This window comes from Lagopus muta, chromosome 14, assembly GCF_023343835.1.
Source record: "Lagopus muta isolate bLagMut1 chromosome 14, bLagMut1 primary, whole genome shotgun sequence".
Taxonomy (NCBI): Eukaryota; Metazoa; Chordata; class Aves; order Galliformes; family Phasianidae; genus Lagopus; species Lagopus muta.
Genome location: NC_064446.1, coordinates 7903788 through 7929817, shown reverse-complemented (window position 1 = coordinate 7929817; position 26030 = coordinate 7903788). Strand labels below are relative to the sequence as shown.

At 39.0% G+C, this 26030-nt stretch overlaps 1 protein-coding gene across 4 annotated transcripts; it reads right to left on the bottom strand.

Annotated features, from left to right (window-relative positions):
• Window positions 1-24216, bottom strand: FBXO38 (F-box protein 38). 4 transcript variants are annotated; one of them, XM_048960610.1, is made up of 22 exons: window positions 24020-24213; window positions 21140-21281; window positions 20124-20257; window positions 18864-19027; window positions 18260-18425; window positions 17735-17872; window positions 17352-17489; window positions 17118-17211; window positions 16615-16745; window positions 16122-16292; window positions 15094-15236; window positions 14264-14486; window positions 13405-13524; window positions 12800-12976; window positions 10287-11006; window positions 7211-7311; window positions 6371-6473; window positions 5203-5369; window positions 4001-4146; window positions 3069-3172; window positions 2726-2839; window positions 1-1404 (listed from the first exon to the last, which is right to left on the bottom strand). In XM_048960610.1, exons 2-22 carry the CDS (start codon window positions 21265-21267, stop codon window positions 1226-1228), a joined length of 3561 nt encoding a protein of 1186 aa, XP_048816567.1. In that variant the 5' UTR covers window positions 21268-21281; window positions 24020-24213; the 3' UTR covers window positions 1-1225. The 4 variants fall into 4 exon arrangements, 3 of the variants coding, with proteins under 3 accessions (XP_048816567.1, XP_048816568.1, XP_048816569.1); XM_048960611.1 differs by lacking the exon at window positions 24020-24213 and having other exon boundaries at window positions 20124-20241; window positions 21140-21253; XM_048960612.1 differs by lacking the exons at window positions 21140-21281; window positions 24020-24213 and having other exon boundaries at window positions 18864-18951; window positions 20124-20233.
• Between the last annotated feature and the right edge of the window lie 1814 nt (window positions 24217-26030).

Genomic DNA, 26030 nt, shown 5'->3' with positions numbered 1-26030 from the left:
TGGAGTTACTCATGGACAGAAAGGTAATCAATTTTAATTTGAAATTAAGTATAGAGTATTGCTACACTATATTACTAGAAAACAACAAAAAAGCAGTATTTGTCAGTGCAGGGAAGAACTGAAATTCCTATTTATGTTAGTTCCAGCTTGATATTCCTGACATATGCCCAAAAACATCCAATCTCTATCATAAGGACTTCAGTGGGGTGTACAGTGAGCAACACCCATATACAGGACTTGTAGCAAATTCTGGATGTACACAAAACATCTCTGAAAACTGTGGGAAGGAGAGGTATTTTCTAATACAATGAAAACAACTATTCAGGGGCAAAGCACAGCAGTATGTACTGACTGTATGGAAAATCTGCATTCATGAGCATGAATCAGCCCAAAAGCTCACTGAGTCAGATGACTTATGTGTTTTTCATAGTTGCAGCCCTGACAATAATTACGTATCCCTTTTCCTGCCTGCCTAAAGAAAATTCCCATTTCAGCTTGTTAATAAGCACAGATTTACATGTGAGAATGAAGCCAAACATGACTAGCTTATTCTGCATATCACAAGAGTCGATACACTAATAAAATGAAATCTACAAGTACAAAGTGTATAGAATTTATCTTGCACAGCGCTAAATCTTTTTTCCAAGCTGTTTATGAACTCCAGAAACTACCACAGATCACCAATTTTGCTGCTTTCTTCAGCTTTTGGCCTTCTTTCCCACAGCCACAATTCTCTTCCTTTGAAAAATGCACACAAGACACAAAAGTTGTGCTCAACAGGTTTACTCAGACTGGACTCTTAAATGCTCAAGAAAAAGGCACAGATTAAAAGAGACTGTGATGACTCTTTTGAACACAGCAAATGGGATTTTGTTTATAAGAAAAAAAAAAAAACTGCAGTGAATTATATGGGCTGAAAAATTCAAATATTCTTCCCTGTTCCTAATCATTGGCCTTCATTAAAATGGAATTTAAATTAAATTGTATAAACATATGAAATAAAGTCTCAGTATTAGGAAGTTTTTTCTTTTGTTTCACCTATGTACAAACCTTAGTATACAATTTTTACTTTTCATTATACATTTACTACATACTCTTTCCAAGCAGAGTAAGAGCAACTGCAAAGTGTGTGTTCCAAAAAACCGCTTTGCATTCAGAACGAATCCACCTGCTCCCATGGCGGGCAGAGCCAAGCAGAACCTACAGGAGATGACAGGGGATCCGCTCAGATGTAATCATCCTCGACCGGCTCGCCGTTGACGTCGCAGTAGTGGATGAAGATAGCCACCACACGCTGGAATACGCCCTTCTTCATCTGGCGCAGTTCAGAGATCTCCTCTCCTATGGTTTCCATACAGATGTCTGCAGACAGCTGTCCTTTCCTCCGGGGTGCGTAAATAGTAGCTGGGGAAAGCGTAAGAGTGAAAACCGTAATCCTTCCTGTTATGGAATTCATAGATTCATTTTGCCTTCCTCTCCCCTCATTTAAACTGCTCAATAGCTCTAATCCTCATTTAGTATACACTTAGTCTCTGTGCCTGTAGGTGAAGGGAACCTGAAAGCACAACAAAGCCTTCCTCCTGAGACTTACCTGACATGCTTTCCGGATCCCTGTTTCATCAATCACTTAAATGTTGTATAAACAAGAGTAATTAAGGATGAAGCAACTGCCTTTTTTATGGCTTTAACACCCTATTTATGCTAACTACACCTTTTAAACGAATACATATCATTTTTTGACATTTTAGACTGCGTACTGAACTGCAATCATGGAGTTTATGAATCAGTTTTAAAAAATATTACAGAAATGTATAGCCATGACTCATCCTCTTGAGGCTCATCCTCTTTGAAACAGAGGTAGATACTTGCATCTGAAACCACGGCAGTTAAGAATACTTCTAAAGAAGGAAATTCCAAGATTTTCCTAGTTAAGTAGTAAAAGAACGTATTTATCCCTGCTACTGAACAAGCTTCTTATTTGAAGCCCTAGGAAGTGTCTCCTGTAATATTTCACAAGACAAGCTCCTAAACAGAAAGAGCCTTACTTCATCCTAAACTCTAACCTACATCTTCTCTGTTCCAGCGTTTTCAAGTCAAATTCTTTCCTTATTTCTCCCAATGCTTTGTGAATCTCACTCCTCTCTCTGTTGGACTTTCTTTAGCCTACCTTCACAATTCAAAACACCAAGCCAGAAGCATGACTGAAGCTGAGCTCTGACTACTAACACCAGGAAATTCCTGAGAACTTGAATTGCTAGATCTACACATCACAACATTAGTTTTGTGTACATTTAAGTGCATTCACTCCAGCTAAAATATTACACTTCTTTGTTTTGCTGCTTGTTCAAACTCTGAAACACCACTGTACAGAACTTATTCTGCTGAGACTGCCCACATTATTGATGCTGCCCACTGAACATTGGTTGAGTTAATTCTTCTGGGTATGACACACTCATCATGTTTTCAGGCTAAACATTACACTGCTTTTCTGATTTGTCATAACTAGGAGTCTCCAAGCTGCTCAATCCACTCCTGCACTACTATACTGTCAGTCCCCCTTCTTGTCCAATCAACACTTTTACAAGTGGTTATTTATAGCCTACAAAAGTAGGATAAGAATTAGAAAACAAAAATAAACAACAACAACAAAAAAGGAACACACTGTCAGATTTGGACCAAGCAACAAATTAGAATTCTTTGAAGCTTTCAACAAAAGACTGCTCACTTCTCTCATCATCCTCAAAGTCATATCTGGCGTAGCTGTTTGGCTCTGCTGTCCTCAGTGACCTCAACCATGGGAAGTCAGTAATCATGGAGTAAGGGGCACCATCCACAATGCCTAGAAAACAGACAGGATGAAGATACAAGGGAGACAGCAGCACACCTGTAGCATCAGCACTCTCAATGCAGAAACATCTTCTCAACATAAACTTCTCCACTCTGTGCTAAAGGCCCTCCACTTCCTTCACAACAATGATTATTAATGTCTCTTACAATGTGATGCAATCAAAGTTACTTATCTGAGCAAGAGAAAGAGCATCAACTTTCAGGTCTCTACAGACACACACCTTCTAGAGTGTAAATATCTCGTCCCCAAGGGTACTTAGTGTATTTCTTCAGGTCTTCTTCAGTTCGTGTTGCTTCAGGGAAGAACTCATATTTAATAAGCTCTCTAGAGAGATGGATGAAAAGATTACAGCCAGTATTGCTTGGAAATGTGAAGGGAGGAGGAAGAAGAACCAAATGGGAAATCTTACTGCATAACCTTTACTTTAATGAGCCTGAATCCATAGAAATGCTCCTCTAAGACCTTCACATAAAAACAGTATGAAGTCCCTTCACTTTTGAGTAACTATGGAGAATACGTCTTGTTTAGATCACTGAGTTAAGGTAACTTTTACACATAGCTTCTATCTGCAAAAAATAACCCATCATAATTGCATCTAAACAAGCATTCAAAAATACATTTGTTCTTTTAACCATTTTAGTGACAAACCTGGACAACAGAAACACAGACTTAAAGTATGTGGACAAAAGCCATTATATACAATTGCCTGCTGCTGGGAATTTCTGCTCCTCAGTAACAAAGTGAAATTGACTGTACATCATCTTCTCCAGAAATGTTATTTCTTGAAGGAAATCAGTCTTCTCTCTTTTTTAAAAGACAAAATTTGGTTTCCCATTTGAAAATATCTCTCAACCACCCTGACTCCTTCAGTGTTAAATTGCGTTACTACTGCATGGAATGGAACTAGAGAATTCTACAGTATTTTTCATATGACCAGTTTTATTTAATCTAAGTTTTTTGTTAGCTCTATCTTAACACTGATATTATATCAATACACCGTACAGAATTCAAACTTCACCAGCCAGTAACTAAGGTGTTTTGGTTTTTTTTTTTTTTACGTTGCAACTGAATACTACAAGCCTACAGCTAACTGCAGCTCTGAATCAGGACTGACTGTATTTTCCACAAAGCCACTGCAGGACAGGTACTCACTGGTTAATATTTGCTATCGTGTCCATCCAGCTCCGAATGCGCACCTTGTTGCGGACGTTGGGCGGGTTACTGAACTCATGAATTATGCAAATATGGTAGGGATAGGGGCCACTAAATATCTTCTGTTCAAGAGTCAGTGTGTCCACCTGTGAAAGCAGGCAAATAAAGACTTGTAACAAAGAGATACAAAGGAATGCGATTTTAGAGTCAAGAGCAGACATCTATAAAATCTCCCAAACTCTGGGGGACAATTAAATGAAATCTCAACATCATACATAATGCAATACGTGAGTTAAACTTTCCTAGCACAGCTTTGCCAGTGACAAATTCCTAAGGAATGTGGTGGGATATGGTATTTTCTGATGAGTTTTTCCAACTCCAGTGTATATGTATCCCTCACAAAACTATCTAACAGTCTGAACTACATTCACTTGCTCAGAATTGTCTTTGGTCCAGTTGTTTTCAATAGTATTACTACTCTCCTTTAAGATCAAAGACTCAAAGAAAGCTGGCTTTGATACCAAATCAACCTTCCCCTGTTGGTCAGGAAATCTGACCCACAAACTTGCTGTATAACACAGAACATCCTGGCATGAGTACAAGTCAAAAATTAGTCTGGATTCTAGATCAAGCTCTATTATTTGCTTGTCGAAATGATATCAACAAATCACTAATGCCAGTGCTTTGTTCTCCTATGAGTAATCTGAGGGAGAAAAAGATGGCTGCCAGCATCAAAACTTTATTCTAACATTGTTCAGTACCAAGAGGATTCAGCTTTCAGCTTTACAGCATTATTCAAAACATTAATTGCTAACAGGACATCAGTAAAAGATTTCAGACACCTACACCTATGTCATGCTTCTGCTTATATGTAACTACAAGCTGTGTTAGTAGCATCTAGGTTCTTAAAGTTACCTTTAGTTATTCAGTTGGGAATTAATTCAATGCACCATGATTTTTTTAATATCTTGTAATGCAATGACTATTGGAGATATTAACATTAAGTCTTAAAATTCAGTATCATCCAAGTTCCAGTATCTGCAATAAAAGCCTTGATGGGACACAGTTTTAATAAACAAGTTATTGTAGCATCCACATTTCTTTTATTAATTGAAAAACAAATGAAGCAAAGAGAAGAGAAAGAATACAGGCAAAGAACTTCAGCTCTGTCTGTGATTGAACAAGAGAAATTGGTTGGATACCTGCTGCATTGGACGAAGGTAAATGATACGGTTTCTTTCTGGTGGCATCCTGAGAATCTGATCTAGGACCTGATCCATGTTTAACTTCTTGCACTGGGCGTAGTCAAACCGATTCACAACTGGTGCATTTTCTACTTTTAAGTGTTTCAATACCCGGCACCTCGTAGCTATAAACAAGCAAATGAAATTATTAAAAGAATCAAAAGAAAACAAGAAATAAACTACTGAAAAGGCTTTCTCCTTTCAGACATCTTCAAAGCAGACTGTTTCAAAAGAAGGCAAACAAATAATGTAAGTAACAATTACTGAAGTAATTTGGATATCTGGCAACTTAAGTATATTGAAGAAATACAGCATCTGTTAATTTCTTCCATGTTCTGATCAAACTTTTATTAAAGTCCATGTCAAATTCAATCTAGTACCCTTCCCTCCTCCTTTGTTTCTTTTTACAAAGCCCCCTGAAACTTTCTGTGTATCCCCACAACTGAAATCCAATGACTTATAAATCAGATCCAATACAGTGTATTGCAGGGTAAAAGAAAGCTATTTCCTTTCTAGTAATCATGCTCATGTCATCAAAATCTAGTTAAAAGTTAATTTATGTTTTAAGAAGTATTCTGGAATAAATGAAGAAATAATTTCCTCCTTCTCTGTTAAACAAAGATACTTCATCTCAGAAGAAAACACGGTGCTGGTGTCCATGTTAGAGAAAACAACAGATGACACAATGCTTCACTGCAGGACTAGTCATACAACCTGGAATGTGAATCTAATGCATCTTAAGTGCCATAATTTAAAATAGATTTTTATCATGACAAGAAGGAAGACATCATCATGTCAGCTAACTAATATGTGGAAGCAGGAAGAAACAGAGAAACAACAAGGTGCTTTAAAAATCATTTCATCAGCTTCCAATTGTCGTGTTATCGCTCTCTTCAATAAGTATCTCTGTCTTTGTAACTGTCACATAATTTCAAGTGTTGATTTTCTGATACTAATCTTTATTAAATCTGTTACAGTTTGTGAGGAAAAGAACATTCAAATTGAGATGCAATAATTCTAAATATCAGTTTGACTTGTAGCAAAGCAGCAACGGATTAACTTGGCTTCCTTCAGAAACGTCTAATGATCCTAGATGGAGGAGACAGGCATAACATCAGCTACACACCATGTATGAACATCATTTTGGGGCAGTCTTTCAGCACCAAATCTGTTATTCCACAATTGGTCAAAGTGATTCCAACAAGATTTTTGGATTTCAAAGTCAGTACCTGTTGAAAACAAACAAATCCATAATAGGTCAAATCAAATCAAATCAAATCAAATCAAATCAAATCAAATCAAATCAAATAAGCTGCTACTGCCAGATACACAAAGATACTAAGGAGATACTAATCAAAATGTTACAACTTGGGTTCACAGGCATTTGAGATGACTAGTCACTTAATGGCAGAAAAAAAAAGACTTTCTGCTGACTAGCAACATCACAGAATGCAAAAGAATAACTTCACAGGATAAAAAAAAAAAATAAAAAAATTCTCATCAGAAAACACAGTTTCTATCAGATAATCTACCACCTACCAGTTATTTACCTAGTAAGAAAACCCCCAGCTTGCAACATTACAATTGAGCTGGTATTTCTAGAGTTAATTACATACACCATGTTTCTTTTAACAGCAGTAGCTTATGCTGTCATTTCAAAAATCAAATGTCAGAGAAGAAAATTTCCCCTTGCACATCACAGACAGTATGGGAAGGCAGGACTTTATGCAGCACTGTAGCTGTGAGCATCTCAGTAACTTCAATTTTAGCTTTAGCATTTACTTTGCTCTTCTCAAGCCAGCCTTCAAGTATCACTGCACCCAAAACAGAATTTTCCTACATACAGACAGGACCACAGAGAACAACATCTAGTCCTAAAAGAAAGACAAGTCTACGCTACTGTATTGCTGTTCGTGAGCACCCCCAGCTGATAAAAACTTGTAGTGAGTGAGGAAAAACATCTTACTTGAACATGATCATCCTCAATAACTGGGTCACTTGTGCTTGTGGACTTGTCAGCAGTCCTTTTCCGCTTCGTGGTTTGCCTTGGCCTTGGTTTCGTCACTTCTGAAAGCAGAGAACCAGAACAAGTTTTCCTCTGTTTACATCTCAAGAGAACAGAGGCATTTCCTAGGTGAAAATATCCATGAAGAACACATACTTTTTTTTATACAGCTAGATCAAAATACCTGTCTGTCCTGAAAAAAACTATGCATCTTTTCTTTGCACCAAAACACTTCCAGTACTTGAAGGGAGCATATAAGCAGGAGGGGAGACAACTGTTTAAGTGGGTTGATAGTGATAAGACAAGGGGGAATGGTTTTAACTAAGACAGGGGAGGTTTAGATTAGATATTAGGAGGAAGTTTTTCTACACAGAGGGTGGTGAAGCACTGGAACAGGTTTCCCAAGGAGGCTGTGGGTGCCCCATCCCTTGAGGCATTCAAGGCCAGGCTGGATGTGGCTCTGGGCAGCCTGGTTGGTGACCCTGCACAAAGCAGGGGGCTTGAAACTAGATGATCACTGTAGTCCTTTTCAACCCAGGTCATTCTGTGATTCTAGGAAACAGACTTTCAAATTTGTTGCTCTGAATCATTTGTGTAGAATAATCTGGGGACTGGAGAAGGTAGGGGTGCTGTTTACAGATGAAAACACAGGAATCCTTAACCTACTGGTCCAGAATCAGGGACAACGAGCCAAGAAAAGAACAGACGGCAGTTTGTTAAGTTACACTTGGTTCTGTGCAGCAAACAATGCTCTTAACAAATCCAGGAAACAAAATACCTTTACTGTTTTAAATAGTAGAAATAACCTCAAACTACCTGAAAGTTGGTTCTTTATAACTTTCAGAGTTTTTCCTGACATTGCAAACAATGCCCAGGTATAAAATACTCTGAGGTCCCCAAACTGCTTCATACTCTATTAAAATACATCAGTTGTATCAAATTCCTTCTTGACTTAAAATACAAAGCTTTGAAAAGAATAAATATAATAATTAATTTTCTACGATTAACAGATCAAAAGTATCAATTATTTTACTAAAGTGAATCACCCTTTAACTTTTTTCCTTTGTAAAACAGATGGCATGCTTACAAAGATTTATAATCAAGATAAATGTGCAGAATATTAGAAAATACTAACTATTCTATATCACTATTAACAATAAGAGATCATTATTAACGTACATAACATCATCAGCTTCCAGTACACGAGAACTATCAATTACAAGTGATACTCGGCGGGCTTATGAGCTGCAGAATTCCACCTAATCAAAGGATTAGATCCCCTAAAGAGGGGAGCCAGAGGCTGAAAGATCTGATGTTAAGTAGTTCATGAAAAAGGAATGATCATTCCCATGTTTTAGTTGAGGGTTGCTTGATTTGCTTTTGTTGTTTGTTACTTTTTAACAGTTCCCACAGCATTTACAGACAGGAAGCATTTCACTATCCACAACACAGCTCTCCAATTCTGTGTCGCATTGCTCAAGATACAGTCCACGGCCTTACAGAAGGTTCAACACAACATTTTTAAGCTCATGAAAAGCTTGCTTCACCACGAATGAGAACTAACACATGTCAAAATGAAAAGATTCATTACAGGAAAAGTTGTGGCTTGCATTTTTACTGAGGTAAAAATCACTATTACACACCGTAGTGATCATTACTGGTCATAATGCTTTCTACATTTCACTGGCTTTGATGTTCAACTCATTCCACTGTTTAAGTAATTAAAAAAAAAAAAGAAAAAAGAAAAAAAAAAAGGAAAGAAAACTTTTAACTACCAAATATAGGTTTGTTACAGAATCTGAAAATCAGTTTCATTTATACCAGAATAGAGGAAAGCAGTGACTTTTACTGCACATTCCCAGGTTATTTATAGGAAAACAATTCAAACTCTACAGCAAAATAATATTAAGATCTCACTGACTTATGAAGATAGAGAGGAAATGCTGTCTTTTAATTAAATAATGCAGATTAGTCATAATGGAGCAAGGTAGAAAAAATATTAAATGTAAAAATAAGATCACTTCTTCTGAGATGCTTTCAGCCATGGAACGATTTCCTACATGATTTAGGTTTTGTTCACACTTAGCAACACTAAGTTAAACTGGAAAAACATAAGGACTTGCTGTGTTTGAATTATTCCATGTTACCAGAGATATGAATCTGCTACCAATCCTTTCTACCTCCATCACGTACGGGCCTGGAACCAGCATGCTACATTTCTCAGTTTCATTTTTATTGCCACGTATTCTCAGTAAAGAATGCTGAGTATATGAGGTAATTACAAACTCTGCTATGCCAAACTAGGATTATTAGTTTGGCAAGCACGTAAATTCAGAAGAAATAGCAAGTTCACCTCTTGCATTTATTCTTCTCCCAACGTTTCCAACTTCATTTCAGCCCCTCAGGACTTTTTTGTTGTTGTTTTATTCATATGCTTTATATTACGTGAAAAGTGAACTAGTTTAATAAAAGACAGTTTTCAACACGTTTGATTGTCATGCCTTACACACTTGGAAATGAAGTCCAACATGCAGGTGCACAAGCTTGTACAGTATTACATCTCAATCCTAATCTTGGCTTTTGTTATTGTTTGATAAAGTATCAGTTATTAACTCTTGCCTTCTTTCTGAGATCTGAGCATACCTGCTGTCTTCCTTTTAAAGAGAGAATTTTAATAGTGGAGGCATTCTTAAGTTTCAATAAATGACAACCTTCACAGGAAGAGAGATGCTGTCAAAAGGAGTTGCATTTGGTTTTCAAATGAGTAAATGAAATGCTGTTTTGTAGGAATGGATAACATACAGAAATACTTGCATGGAGAAAAACAACAATGGCATTCTTTAAAGAGGAACTTGTTATTTTACCCAGCTAAGCCAGTGAAGTCAGTTGTTCTGAACCTCTGAGAACCACTTAAAGTTGTTATTCAGTATGTTTCATGCTTAACTTCACTATTACCTGTGGGTGTTGCTCTTGTTCAACACTTTCCCATGGCAGGACAGTAGTTTACTCAGAAATGAACACTGTATATAGGCCATACCTGACTCTGACACCAGAGGGACATGTGACAGCTTGCTTCTAGCTCTCGTCAGCGGCCGGCGAGGATATTCTTCTTTATACTGCATCTCACAGGTTTTCTGCTGTGAGCCCACGCTCTGCTCCCCACTGGCAGGCCCACAGGCACTCCCACTAGTCCTCTCACCACCTGCCTCTCGAGGAGACCCACAGTTCGGCAGAGTCCTAAGTGCAAAATCTGACCCAGTGCTGCTCCGTCCACTCCTGCAGGCACCACTGGTGGATGGGCATTCCCCATCACAACACCCACTAGTCCTCCGCTGCGTGTCCTGTGGCTTGTAGCAGGAACACCTGGAACAAACAGAGGTCTCCTCAGTCTCTCTCTCACTGGAACCTTCACTTTTACAAGGTGAGCAGACACACTGCCTGGATTCATCTGCAGCTGTTAGGCTGGTGCCAGCACAGTGGCTACTAGCTGTCTGTGCACAGTCAGGGCTAGGAGAAATAGCACTGCAGGAGCTGGATGATCCTGTTGATCCTGTTGCATTACCACAACTCGGGTAAGAATCTTTGCCTTTGTTCCTTTCAGGCATGTCACTTGCTGCTTTCATGTCTGCTTTAATCTGCTCACTTGTTACTTGACAACCTTTCTCACAGCTGCTTTCCTCCATATGGAACTGCTTTGCCTGGCCCACTTGGCTGGCACTGCATCTCTTCCGCAAGGGTGTCTTGCCTTTACCACTCACTGTAAGTTAAATATCAGAAAACAATGAGACAACCAAATACACAGTTCAAATAAATACTGAGTGCTGGCTACTCTTTTAGGCTTCTTAAAACAGAATGTAGCCTAGAGGACAATAACAAATCCTGTCATGACCATTATGCTGTTCACAACTCCTTCAGATGTTATGTGAATTAACACTAATTTGAGCGGTTGTTCAGTTTCTATAAAGTCTTTCAGCTATTTCTGTAGTGGTGTGCTGGTGTGCCTGTCAGTAAATATGACACGTATTTGCCAGAAGGGTTAATATTTTGACAAACCAGCTAACCAGTTGGTTAAAAAGGCATAACCACAAAAATATGAAAAAAATTATATGTTTTTTAATTATAGGTTTCTCTTTTCTTAAATATAAGGAATAAATCTGAGGAATTAAATAATAATGTAGATATGACAAAAGTTTGTTTTCAACAGCTATCTTTAGGTCCCCTCCTAGGCACAAAACACAGTGTAGGTAGGTTCTAGATATTTCAGTTTACAGATGAACAAAGAAACACAGTGAATAGTGTACATAATCACAAGGAGAACCTAAAAGTCTACTAACTTATTTCTCTCAGCTAATTACACTAAACTAGGCCCCCCAGAATATTACTGGCTCTGCAGAAGTTCTATCCAATTGCCTCTAAACGCTTCTTATTTTCTACTACAGATTATTTCAACTCCCCAAAGGGAACCGACGTCTACATTGTAACAATAGCCCTATACAGCCTCATGGAAATGTGCTAAAATGACGAGAGAGATTAGGTGTAAGGAGTGCGATGACTACAAGAAGATACTTGTTTCATTGCAGCTTTGATTCTTCCTTGGTCTTACAGAAACCAAATCAGTATCAGACCATTTCATTTCTCAGTCTTTCACAATACAGGACTTCCATGCTAATTGCTTAGCTAAAAACTCATCAAGTCTTAATACCACATGCACTTCAACTGTCAACTACTTATAATTTGACTTTGACTTCCTCCTTTCTTGCATACATATGAAACCACTTCACTTAGAATAAAAACTACAGGAAATAGTAAGTCATCTGTGCTGCTGGAAAGACAGCATGTCACACAGTATCAGACACAGGACTCAGAATTACTGCCACAGCTGCACATATTATAGCTGTAAATTCTGCAAGGGATGGAATGCCCTTTTCTGCATCTCTCTATAGTTGCCACACTACCACAAAGAGCCTCTGACTCTTAATAACATGTATACTAATAATAAGTATATACATACACATACACACAGTAATCATGAGCACTGTTGAGAAGTGGTGAACACAGAGTACTAAACGTAACCCTGAGAATTCTAAAGTTCCTATCAAACTGAACTTCACCTGGAAGCATCCCCTCCCTCCAGGACAATTCCACAGGTCCTGTATGAACCAAAAGATGGCCACAACTGTCACTTTTTTTTTTTTATTTTTTATTTTTAAACCAGGAGCAATGCTTTGGCAGGGGAATCATAAATGCAAAAGAACTGCAAATTTGCCTTCACAGACATGCTAAATTACACACACTTGCAAATAAAGAGTGGCAGGTTTCTGCCTGCTGAGCAGTGCAGCACTATACTTCTGATTTGCATCTGTACAACAACTACATGATCAGAGCTCATAGAGAGATGTCCTTGCCTCTCTATTCTTTACTTATAATAAGGAAGAAAAGTGGAGGAGGCAAACAAACATGCATGCCTTTTACAAAGCTGTAAACAAGACTGAAAAACTGAAGAACAAATTTTGCAGAACACTGTCCAGCCCTCACCCAGCTGTTCCACACCTGAAGGTTCTTTAGTTTCCACTGGATCTCTGGTTTTCTCTTCTCCATCTGAGTAATTCTGTGCAATGTTGTTAGTGATGCAGGCTCTTGTTCCCATGCTTTCTTCCTCATCCTCGCTGTCTGAATCATGTACAGTAATAGGTGCTGCTTTTACAACAGGTTGAATGCCACTTGGTCCTGAAAACAGAAGAACCACAACAGTTCAAGTAAAAATAAGAGAAGAGTGGATTGAAAGTCTGAAGAACTTTCAGAACTCCTTGAAAAAAAATTATGAGAGATGAATTTAGTTCAATTTAGCCATCTCATTCAACTTCATCACTCATTCTGTGGCTCCATCATTAAAAGAAGCATGAATTACCAACCTTGAGTATAAACATATATTATTAGTTACCTAATAACAAAGGCAGAAGAAAATTGGAAATTGTAATACAGACTTTAAAACATACTGAATTTCTTCACAGAGATAAGCTGTGCTAGCAACATAATTTCAAATGTACCAGATATTTCACCTGGAAAAAAAAAATTAATAACCAAACTTACACTGAAGTACTTAACACCTTGAGAGGTGATACCAAAAGGCAGTTTCTTACCAAAAGCATAGTTACCTGCTTGCTCTTCATCAACCTCCATAGGAACAACAGCTTGGCTGTGAGCAGGGACATCACTGTGGCCCTGTCCAGCAGCCATCCCTTCTTCTGGTGCCACCTCCTCCATCTCATTTAGTGCTGAGAAGATTGAGGTACAGTTAAAAGAAGGAAATAAAAGTAACAAAACCCATGGAGAGGAATTCAATCAACACCTAGCCAGTCAGTCACCAAGAAATACGTAACAATTGCCTTGATTTCTTCACAGTCTCAAATTTGCACACTGAAGTCCTGTAAAGACCTGTTCTACTTAAAAGAGCCCACAGCAACTTGTTCTACGTTTTCTAGCTAAAGTCCTAGTCTTTTTTTTTTTTTTTTTTTTTTTTTTAAGTTTCAGTTTTTGGGGTTTATTTCTCCCAGATTTTCCACTCTTCAAAAGTCTTCTACCATTGCAATGAGTAGTGTAATCAGAATTTACATCTTCATTCCTTGAAATGACATCTGTCTTCACTGGTAAAGCTTAAAAATATACTATCGGACACTGTGACACACTACTAAGCCCTGACCAGAGAAGCCTAGAAAACACCTCACACCTCCATCCATGAATGAGTATCACACTGAAGTTTTACACTGCTAACATCAGTACTGCCTCAAGTCATTGATTTTTAATGTCCCTGCATCAGTTTCTAGATACAACAGGGAGATGGCTTTTATCAGAGGTATCAGCAATGTGCAGACAGCACTAAGAAAAGGTTAAAAAATTACAGTTACACACCAGGAATTGTAAGGGTTTTCAATATATATGTTCTCTATGACTCTAGGTAAGTAGCAATACAAGCATACTGACTACCCAGCAGGGTTCACAAAGATCAGAGATTACCCTCAGCTGCAATCTGCTGCCCTTCAGCTTGCCCATCCTGCCGCAGCTCATTCTCCTCATTTTGGTCATTTGGATGTTGATGGTTGTTGTGGTGGATGTTGGGATTGTTGTTATTTTGGTGATTATTGTTGTTGTCATTGTCATTGTTAGAGTTCTGATTGCTGACTAGGGCAGATGAGACACCGATTCCTGTGCCTGCACTTAAGCCCACACGAGCACAGCCCTAAAAGCAAAGAACAACTCTAAAGCTCTGAAAACATTGACAGATTACCTCTGTAATGTACCCTACTGCTATGAAAAAAAGCATTCTGACAGTATACAGAGACTAATATCTATAAGAAGAGCTAGTAGATTGTTCCTAATATTTCCTTATGTTATACACTGCAAAGGTCTATCTTAAATATGGCAATCCAGAAAACTTTCCTTTCTCTGTAAGGATCCTAATGAAAGGAAACTCTGTACACAATAAAATCTTAACTTACTGAAATATGTCATATGCTACTAGATGATTTACATCAATACAATGAGCAGGCTATACAGTCTTCCTGGAACACAATAGCCTCAAGATAGAACTAACTATCAAGGATCACGTTTTCTGGTCACATGATCATATGGTATCATAAAAGCCACTGTTTTCTCTGCAAAAGCAGCACCACTCTCCCTAACAAACCATAATAACAGCAACTGCAAACCTAAGTTTCCTAATTCACTCACCAAGCTATTCAATTTAATTACTAAAACTTTTAGAAGCATGCCTAACTGCTAGAGTTCACTGTATTTCTAATGAGCAGGCAAAAATAAAAAGCAAATTAATTCCCCAAAATACACACCTTAGGAGGCTCACGGAACATCTGATCCAGAGAAATAAATTCTAAGCTTGGCAGTAACTCAATGAACTGACTGAACGAATCCAGCTTTATCGCGTGGCATCGCACCAACGTGAGGTCAACCAACCGGGTCCATCTTGAATGATCTGCAGAAGAGAAGAGATCTATTTCCTTAAGAACTCCTATCTCACTTATTTCTCACTGTTGTCTTTCCAGATTTTAGAGTAGGCAGTTTGGTTAGAGTTTGGTGTCCCATCTGACCGTTACCAGCAACATTCTGGTTCCAAACCATGCATCACCTATCGTACTTACGACAAAACAGAATAAGCAGTAGTATGAGGATAAAAAAAATCTGTTCTAAAATCACTATGGGGTTTTCATGTTGTACCAACCTTTGAATTGCAAAGAAGAGCAAAACGTTAATTCTGTGGATGCTCACCTTAGTTACATTGTATTATCCTGTGTACAGTTCCTGTGAGTAATGTCACAAGTCATTTTATTATCTTATGGTTATTACTCAATGATTGCACAAAATAAATTTGTATCTTCATTTCTAATTCACAGCATATCAGTACTGATATTGAAAAGAACCCTAATCTGTTTCTCACTTTCTCCCTAGTACTTCAGCAGCTGAAATATACATAAAATCCAGAGGGCCACAGGATTTAACTATCTTCCCACCACAAGACCTGCAAGGATGTGCATTCAAGAAGGTTAAAACAAAAATATGCACTCTTAAGATACACACATAAAAAGTAGATCATATTGTCATTTTATATATTAAAATACTGTACTCTCTCTTGCCTAGCAGTGCAAACACTTTCACATTTGTATACAGAAACTATGCATGGAGTCAAAGAATCGTTCACACATTTACATTTCAACACTTATTTTTTTCCACCTAGTACCTCATTATTTTGCTTCTTACTAAGAGGATCTTATTTCTTAAAAGTTAAGATTTAGCATGAATTGCTCATAAAAATGTGAGCTATTCACACAATATTTCTAAAATTTCAGAAAGTGTGCAATACCTGTGATCCAATTATTTGGGTTATGTAGATGTGGACAGTTGTAAATGACCAGATACTTGATGCAAGAAAAAACCTCATTTACAGCTTTCATACCAATATCTGTAATAATTCCTGGATTTTCAACCACATCAGCCAAGCCATACTTCACCAAGTCCCCATTTGTCATTTTACCTATGGAAAAGACAGTAGAAATAGTGGTAAACTTTAGAAAACTGCCTTTCATAGCACGATGTTCTAATTCCCTATTTCAGTCTAAATTGCAAAGTGGATCAAACAATCACTTCAGCTGAATAAAGCTGAGACTTTCTAACTTCAATGAGCATTTCAAGAAGTGAAAAAACAAACAAGCATTTTGTTGTATGAGATCAGCAGCCTCATTAAGGGTAAACTAAAATTCTTTATGATCACTCTTTAGACATTGACTGAACATTGACATCAACTCTTTTAATCCTTGTATCTATCAAATAATTTATGTATATTAAAAATGCCATACACTGTAGTAAAAACTCATCAACATATCCTAGATGAAGAGTTTCAAACTGTGGAAATTCCAGTTCAGCCATCTTCAAAGCAGAAAAAACACCATCTTTGGTCAAGGAAGGCTGGATCCGCACTTCATGCAACCTGAATGCAATCAAGAATTATTCATATTATGAGGCATTCCCAAACAGCTGTCACAGAAACTACTCAAGAAGATGCACTCTGGTAGCACAAAGAAAATACCTCACCAATGGTAGGATTAAGAGAATATTTGTATCTTTATGGCAATTTTTTGCAGTTACAGGAAGCACCAGAGTAGCCAGACTAAACAGCACAGCACTTTCCAGACACAACATGATTCAGACACAGAAAGAACTCCAGTTATTTTAGCCAAAGAATACAAGTACTCATTCCTTAAACTTTTGAATGTTGTTCTGCTTCTCCACATTCTTGAACTTTACTACTAAGACACTTATTTTGAAAAAAGAGGAAGAAGAAAGCTCTGAAGGGCCATACCTTCGTGCAGCAGTTATGATGAGGTAGCCAAGATCCACTTCAAGTGCATTCTTGCAAGCTCCCAGAACTATAGTGTGCAAATTCCTAAAACCACCTGACAAAAAAACATCATTTCATCACACAACCTTAAGCCTTCTACGCTTCTACCAGTGTTGATGTGACAAGAGAATTAACCAAATACATCCATGATTTTTTAAAAATCTATTTATTTAAAGTACAAGAGAAGTTTCATACCTGATCTCCAGCTATCTTCTACCACGTGCTGAATAAGTCCTCCAAGAAATGGAACACGGACCAGTTCCAGATGCTCCAGATTTCGGGCAGAAGCCAGGCCTGTCACTAGGGGAACATACTTCAGAGAATTTGTGGGTCCTACACAGAACAGATCAATGTTGGTAAAAGCTTGCGCATGTAACAAAATTAAACAAAATATCATCTTAAATAATTAAAAGATGTCAACAGAATTACACAGCATCAAATAACAGGGAGAAATATATTCCTACACAACACCTTGAATAAAACAACTCTCAGATTTCCATTTGCAGTTGATAGCTTTGCAGCTTTAACACAATTATTAGATTTGCAATGTGCTAAAACCACAGATGAATCCCTCTTACCTGCACAATTTCTCATTACAAAAGTGCGTAAGCTGATACAAAGGAAATCTTTAAAAGGCTGTGGTTTAGTGAGTCTCACCCACTTCAAATAAAGGTGCCTCAGCATTGGGATACAAGGAATCTCAGGGACATTCACTCCTAATAATACACAAACAAAATGAAAGTTCAATTCAGGAACCACTTTTAAAAATGCATTTTAAAGTATAAAATCCAGGATAAATTTCTTCAGGTCAATACTCTGACTATAAAAATGAAGCATTTTCTTTGTCACATGAAGTGTGATAAAAGCTGTACATATTTTCAGCACAAGTCCTTCACCTCAGTTTGTGAATACAGTTTAAGACTTTCCCTTCCTGCTACTATATGTATTGCAACAGATATCTCAAAAAATTCCACAAAATCAAGTTTCCTCTCTTCACAATAATGACAATCTCTCAGAGTTTGAGTAAGAGTTTGAGAGTAGACTTTAAAAGACTTTAAATTCACCTGTGATTAAGGCAATACACATCACCTCTAAACACTCACCTACTAAGTGCAAAGTCTGAATTTTAGCTCCTATAGGAATTTTCAGCTTGTTCTCAGGAGGGATTGGAAAAGCACCGTTACGATTACGAAACTTCCCTAAAATATGAACTTGTGGCATGTATGTCCAGATAGCTTCCACCAGCTCTAAATGGGAGGTCTCAACGCCCTGGAAAAAAAAAAAAAGAAGTAAAGTAAATGCTTAAGCAACAATAAGCATAAGCAATAACAGCAAGCAGTAAGTTTAAGCAACGATATGCTTACTAGCCATGTAAATTTCCTAGTAACACACCAAATACAATGCAGTGTCATTTTACTGGACATTTGCAGTGCGACTCGTCTTTTTAAAAGCAAGAGAAAACACAGTTTAAACTCTTAGCTGGACTTAGCATCACCTGTGATTCCCACTGGCGCAACTAAACAAAGTACTTGTAAGCACTGTTCACTTGTATATATGGTCACAATTAAATGCTATGTTGTACAGCCAGATTTCAGTATAAACTCAGTAAATATGAATGCAAAATCCTGTAAGCCACACTTTTCTGTTTGGTTAACAAGAATTATTTCAGCTTTTGAAAGAATCTCTCTCTTGAATCTAACCACTCACCAACAGATTTGGACAGGCCTGCAAAGCCTCTAGAACTCCAGGAATGCTGAAAGCTTCATGGCCACGAACTCTGCGTCTTTCAAGATATCTGGGATGAAGACCATAAAGTTGTTCAATGTCTGGCATCTTCCTCAGCAGCGTTAGGAAACTGGAATCAGTGAAACCTAAGATGACAACAACAGATTTGGTATTTGTGTAACAGCAGACACCCAGCTGTAAAGGGAAAGCCAAACGTGTTGTCCTTTTTATATGGCAATGTAAGTTCTAACGTCAAAAGATGTACTCAGTGAAGCAATAGCTTATCATCTGCTTCCAGATTATAGAAATTGTGATCTACATGCTTCTGCCTTGAATTCTGCAGGCTTGCTAAGTCTCCTGAAGGAGACTCCTGTGTGTTTGCATAGCTACAGGGCTAACTATGCCTTCGCCCATTTCAGATGATGGACATCTGCAGACAGGCTCTGTGCCTCTATCTTTTCTGGAATCCCACTTACCAACTTATGGCTCAACAACACCCAACCAGATCAGTTGTCTGTATCTGTCACTATTCACCACAGCTCATAACTCCCCAAAACATGAAACAATTTTTTTAAAGCAAAGGATTATTTTATTCTAACATAAGACAACATATAAGAGGGATTTTAAAGCTGTAAATTATCTCTATTTACATCTGTCTTAGGTTAGGTGCAATCACGTACCTGATATCAGTCCTAATGCATCTAACTGCAGATTCTCTAAGTTTTAGAATTCACTTATTTTAGCTCTCACCCCCAACAAACTTCAACCACAATTCTAATACTCACAGGGGTGACCTAAGTTGCCAAACTTATCCACTGATCTGAAGATAGCTTGATGTGTGACATCAAAATTTATTTATTCTTACATTGTAAAGTGGTGGCAGATGAGTTGCTCTCTCATTCCATTGTATTTTTTCCTGCCTGCATGCAAAGAGACTCTTCTTGGATTAACCCTTGGTTTAATTCCCTTACAGTAACCAGACAAACATAGATTGTATTTATAGACTGCTACAGAGAATCCCCATTTCAGCTACAGTAGCATCCAACATACATATATGTACACACAAACTTGAGGAAGCCACCCAGACCTCACAATCGGACAAAAAGAATCCAAAGCCTAGCTCCTGTTACTGCTTTTGAAAATTCACCCTGTACATGTCAGTATAAATAACAGGACAGCATGCACAGCCAGTTTTGCTCAACACCACTTTAATGCCAGATCTTGAGTGAGTGCACTACTCACCAGTGGGCATGTATTCCCACCAACGGCCTGCACATAAATCCACAACCTTCACTACTCGCAGATAAAGAGTGACTGCTTCCTTCAGCTTCCGGGACAGGCATTCCATGCACATGATATCCTGCAAGGGAAGGTACCTTTGGGAGAGGAAAAAACACCCCTCTGATTTATCAAATGTGAATTCCTTCAGCTTCTTCCAAAATAAAGAACATCTCAAGGATGGCTACATGAATTCATACATTTCTAACACCTAATAACATTAATTCAAACAGAATTTTCAGACAGCACTCTGTGAGATTTGGCTACAGAGAAAGAAAGACCAATTTTTGATACTAAATACAGGCTATTTGAGGTACAAATTGAATACTAAAGCAGGGACGTGTTTTAGCTCTCTAACTAATACTGTCAACCAAACCATTAGCCACAATAATTTTTTCACAGTTTAATCAAAGCTATTTTCAGTTTCTGGTACATACTATCACGTTCAAACTGCAAATATCTTGTGGGAGCTATTGTTTTCAGAGAACTTGTCACAAAAAATGCTATCTTTCCAGTATAATTGGCAGGGTGAACACCTTGGAGGATGGCTGTTGTAGGTGAGGTAATATACTCATCCAAGTTCCCCTTTGTAGGCACTGTGAAGCAGATACAATTTCAAACAAAGCCTATCAGCTATGTAACACCTGAGATGCATATTTCTGCACTGAAATCAATCTTTAAGCACTTGTCATCACATGCTTGTGAACAAAACTAAATCACCCTTTTTGTTGTTGTTTCTCACTTATTATACTATTCATCACATTCACAAGTTAACTTTCAAAGTGTCTGAATGAATTCTGCAACTGAAAGACTGATCCCTGACCCTTTCAAATTCAGTTTTTATCCAACTCTTCACACATACTACCTCAATACTTTCTGAGCAGTTTGTGACACAAGTATTAATGGAGGTGAGATTAGAAAACAAAACAGAAAACAATATAATAATAAACAATAAACTTGATTTCTGAAAAGCTGCTCACCTAAAGATGTGGCAAAGCACTTCATGGGAGAGCTGGTTCATGTAATCTTTTGGCTCATCAGCTTTGGTAGACTCAGAACCTTCTCTGTTCACCGAGCACGGTTTCACATTTTTCCGCCTGGGACCCATATTTGCAATGATTTCTGAAGAAAGGAAATGTTCACGTTACGCAAATTGAGTGCAACTGAGAGAGAAGGCCTGAATAGAGGATGCACCACCTTAAGCTTACTCTAAATAAATAAATAAATAAATAAATAAATAAATAAATAAATAATAGGAAAAAAGAAAAAAGCAAACTGCAGTGCAGTTGAATTAACTGAAAAATAGAATTTTTTTTTTCAGTAAGTTGTAGTTTGCCTGGTGTGTGAGGTTCACACATGACTTCCCAAACCTGTCGCTACTCAGAGGAAGTGGAGGTGCAGGCGCCTCATTGGTGACAGCTCAGGACCTGAGGGAGCTGAATGGAGCATCAGGGAGAGGTCACAAGAGTATTAGGGAAAGGTTCTGCCCAGAGGCACAGGACAGGCTCCCCATGGCTGTGGTCATGGCATCGAGCCGATGGAGTTGAAGAAGCATTTGGGCAATACTCAGAAATAAAGCTTGATTTCTGTGGGATTCAGCATGGAGCCAGCTGTTGTACTCAATGAACACTGTGGGGGCCCTTCCAACTTGTATGGGGTATTCTATGAGTCTATGATCCTATGAAACCAGAAAATCCTTTTGAGGAAATTGATAAAGAGGAAAATCGCCACAGGTTTTAGATCATCTCTTCTGTGTGAATAAAATGTCTTCAGAGATATTATCCACATACTTGTCAGTCAAGACAAATCATACCAAGAGATTATCAAACACCGACTAGAGATCACCCAGTGAAACAGCACAAGGCCTCTGTCCAGCAGAAAAACAATTTTCCCTTTTAAAGAAGCCAGGCTCCAGATAATTCCTGAAAAAAGAAGGACTGTAAGAAGTGGCTGGCTCCTCTGAAAGATTACAATGCTAAAAAAAATACTCAGCTTAGTTAAAGATCAACGTTGCTGAAAAGCTCAAAGATCTCGCTTCAGCAGCAGTGTGCAGGACATCCCCTCTCTGCTCCCTTTACTGAATTCCAGTGTTTGTGCTTATACTGCCCAACAGCAATCACTGGCACAAAAAGACTGGAATAACAATAAAGTTTTATTTAAAAGCATTTATTCTAAGAAATAACACATAGCTGAAATAAATGTAAACTTCATATTAACAACAGAATAACTGAGTTAACATCCTATACAGACAAACAGCAAGAGAAATGTCTTTAGTACTGCTGTTTAGCTGAGGAATGCTTTCTGCTGAGTAGGGCAAAACAGCTTTAACTCAGTAAACCTGTTTAACAGGTTGAATAGCAAAATTCAGCGGATGAGAGAAAACAAATTAAAAAAAAATGGATTTTGGAAGATTTATCAGAGGTGTTTCTGTTACAGTGCTCACTGTTATTTAATACAGCACAGTACTTTTTATGACGTGCAAATGGCTCCTTAGCAGATAAACAAAGCACCTCCTGGTAATTAAAAGGAAAATTCTGTGTTCTGGAACACAGAAGATTCACACGCTGGCACAAAATGAAAATTTGAAACAATGACAGTGTCACTGTGATCTAACTACTGAAAAACATGTGCTTTCACACACGTATGTGTCTTTTTACACACTCTTCATTACCAACTACATTGCTCATAGTTAATCTCATTTTCAATACTGATACTAAAGTAGCATAAATGGCATCTTTTGCTACTGAATTGCATGTAACATATATGTATCCCTGTGGATTGGCTGGGGCCTCTTCTGCCAAAGCTGAAAACTCTAAGTGTGCTGCCTGTACACATACTGCATTTCTTTTTAGTGCATGCTGGGAAAGTTCAGGGCGTTTGCAACACTGCACTGTTTTTCAGCTTCAGAAAGCCTAAAATTGACTTCAAACTACTTTTGACACCAAGTTCTTATGAAAAGAAGTATTGCATGGATTCCAAGTGAATATCACCTGATCATTCAATTTGCACAGAGCCAGATACAATGTCAAAAAATCTTGATTAACAAGCAGATTCAGGAGTAAAGTAGAGAAGTATTTCAAGTACAACAGCATAAAAGATGACAGACTGTGATCTGAGGGAAGAGGAAGATATTAGCAGATCAGCGTGAAAGGGAGAAGTCTAGAAAAATCCAGATTTAAAGGCAGCAAGCACAACTTTCTCTGATATTGGGCTGTCGCTGCACTCGGCTCCTACCAGTAAGGAAAAAGAGCCTGAATCTCTTATGCAGCAGCATTCTGCAGAACACATGCTACTCCAGGTCCCACGCTGACAAGTTAAAGGTGCACCTATCGTTCTGTGCTGCCAACTCGACTCAATTTTCAAAAATAATCAAAAAAAATAATCATGAAGCAGGCAAACGAGCTTGGTTCTTCCCGGCTAAGCTGCTGAGGGTCACTTTAAGCCGAGCAGCTCCTCATCACAGCCGCCCCCAGCCGGAACGACGAGGCCCACCGCCAGGGGAGCGGAACGAGCCGGAGCTGCCGGGCCCCGCAGCCGCGAGCGCTGCCGAGACACCACGGAGGAGAGCTAAGCTACGAGCAGCGCTCGCTCCGCGGCGTACAGCTGATTTCGTGCCGAGGTACGCGGATACGACGGCAGATTCCCTCGCCGCTCTCCCGCAGCCAGCCCCAGCGGGCACCTCGCGCCCGCCCCGGGTCCCCCCGCTTTCCTCAGGGCCTGTCACTCCGCGAGGGTCCCCACGCAACAGCAAAAGGGGACAGAACCGCCGCGCCAGGCCCAGGCTAGCGAGGGGCTGAGGACCGGGCGGACGGCTGCAGCTGACGGACCCGCCATACCTCCGCCCGCCCGCCGCCCCTTACCTGCCCCTCAGCGCCGCCCTGTTATTGTGCCCGCGGGGATGGCTTAGCCCCGGCAGGCGCCTCCTGCGCGGTCCCTTCCGCCAGCGCCTCCGCGCTTCCTGTCTCGCTTCCGGTCTGGGCGGAGAGCGGCGAACCTCGTCCCGCCCCGCCGCCATCTTTGCGTAGCAGCGAGGAGGTGGAACTATGCCGCCGCCATCTTGGATGCGTCCCCGCCAACACGGCCTATCGCGTGTCGCGCTCCGGGCGCCATATTGGTGGTGGCTGAGGTGTGGTGGCTGAGGTGCGGTGGCTGAGGTGCGGCGGCCTGCTCCTCCCTGCTCATTGAGGTGCGGAAATCTAAATTGTGTATTTCCAAAGAGATGGAACAGAGGAAAACAGAGGAAAACTGTTCTCATGCAGAGAGCTGGCTTGACAACAGCAAACAAAAACGTGTAGTTGCGCGTGTGAGGTGGTGGGGATTAAAGCAGCCCACACAGCACCAGTGCCTGCTGAGCGGAAAAGAAGAATTTTTATCAAAAAAGAATTTTTATCAAAATTACACCACAGCCCACAGTTCTGTATGAACTGAGAAGCGATTCTGACTGCGCTATCTGGCTGTAGCACAGCCCCAGGAGCACTGCTAGTTGTCCTTGGAAAGCGTTGGTGGAAGTCTGCCGGTCTGCGTTTAGCTCATCATTTACAGATTACACTGAGTACTTCTTGCCCTTGTTTTCTGTAGCTTTTCTGCTGCTCTTCAGTTTATCTAGGAAATTGAAGAATTTAGCCATAATAAGCCCATACAAAGCAACCATCTTGCACATTAGAACCTCTTATAAAAAAAATAAAGAGATAGTCTGTATGTGTAATTAATTGCCACAGTCATTTATGAACATGTGGTCACATTAGTGAGTTTTTATTTGCTTGAGTGCCAACCCATTCTTCCTTATGCAAAACAGCTGAACACAGTAGGGCCTTCTCACTGCAAAGCTACAGTCTTATTTTTCATGTATTAAACAGATTCAGGCTGTAAAAATCACATAGTTTAGAGTGAACATTTGTGGGCAAGCATTCTCACTGATGGGAAAACTGTGGTCTAAGACACAGTAACCTGGGGAAAAAGACATCCCAAGTGAAGTCTATGACATCACTGTTGATTAAACACATGAATTGGCATTTGTATTTACTGTGACATTATTCATTCATCTCAGCTGCAAAGTGGCTTCATGCAAAAAATGCTTCTGTTTAGTTTTTCCTATTCAGTCATTGTATCTCTTCATTCCTTTGCTAACTCAAACACAGTTACAGTTACTAAAAAAGAAGGCTGCAGGAGCATCTACTGTCTAAACCACCCAGGCAATCTTACCAATAGCCTGGCTACCATAGCATATTTTGCACTCCTATAAGTTTTTTTAATAGGGAAAGAAAAAAAAAAAAAAGAAAAAAAAAAAAAGAAAAACTTACAATAGAAGAATGATTAGTGGCAGAAATGTATGAAGAATAGTCTGTATTTATGCTAAGTTGGTAAAGGAAATGGATGGATTGAGCATAATACTATTAACATTGGAGCAGACCCTCTTCTTGGCAAGAAGTGCGAGTTTTGGATTTGTCAGCAACAGCATCCAAACATTTTGTCCCCCAAATATGAGGAATCTAAGTGAGCCCTCCTACAGAAAACTAATTAAAAAAGGGAAACAGTAGTCCATTCAGCAGCAGGATGAAAATCTGATAGTTTTTAGTAGGACTGAGAACGCCAGTAACAGAACAGAGACGCACTCAGTTGAATTAAGGAATTTGGATAGAGCAGTTTGCTTATAAGAGAGTTCAGCTGATAGTGAAAGGTTAGGTGGCTGTAAGATTGTAAAAACCAGAACACCTTTTCTTTCTCAGAAGAAACCCAACAACTCATCACACAGATCAGTAGTATGCTGATCTTTGGAGGTATTTTGTTGGCTCTATTTCTATCTACATTTCAGAAGTTCTGAAATTTGAGGTAATTGTACTTAAACAAGAACCAAAAGTAAAACGTTTAGGA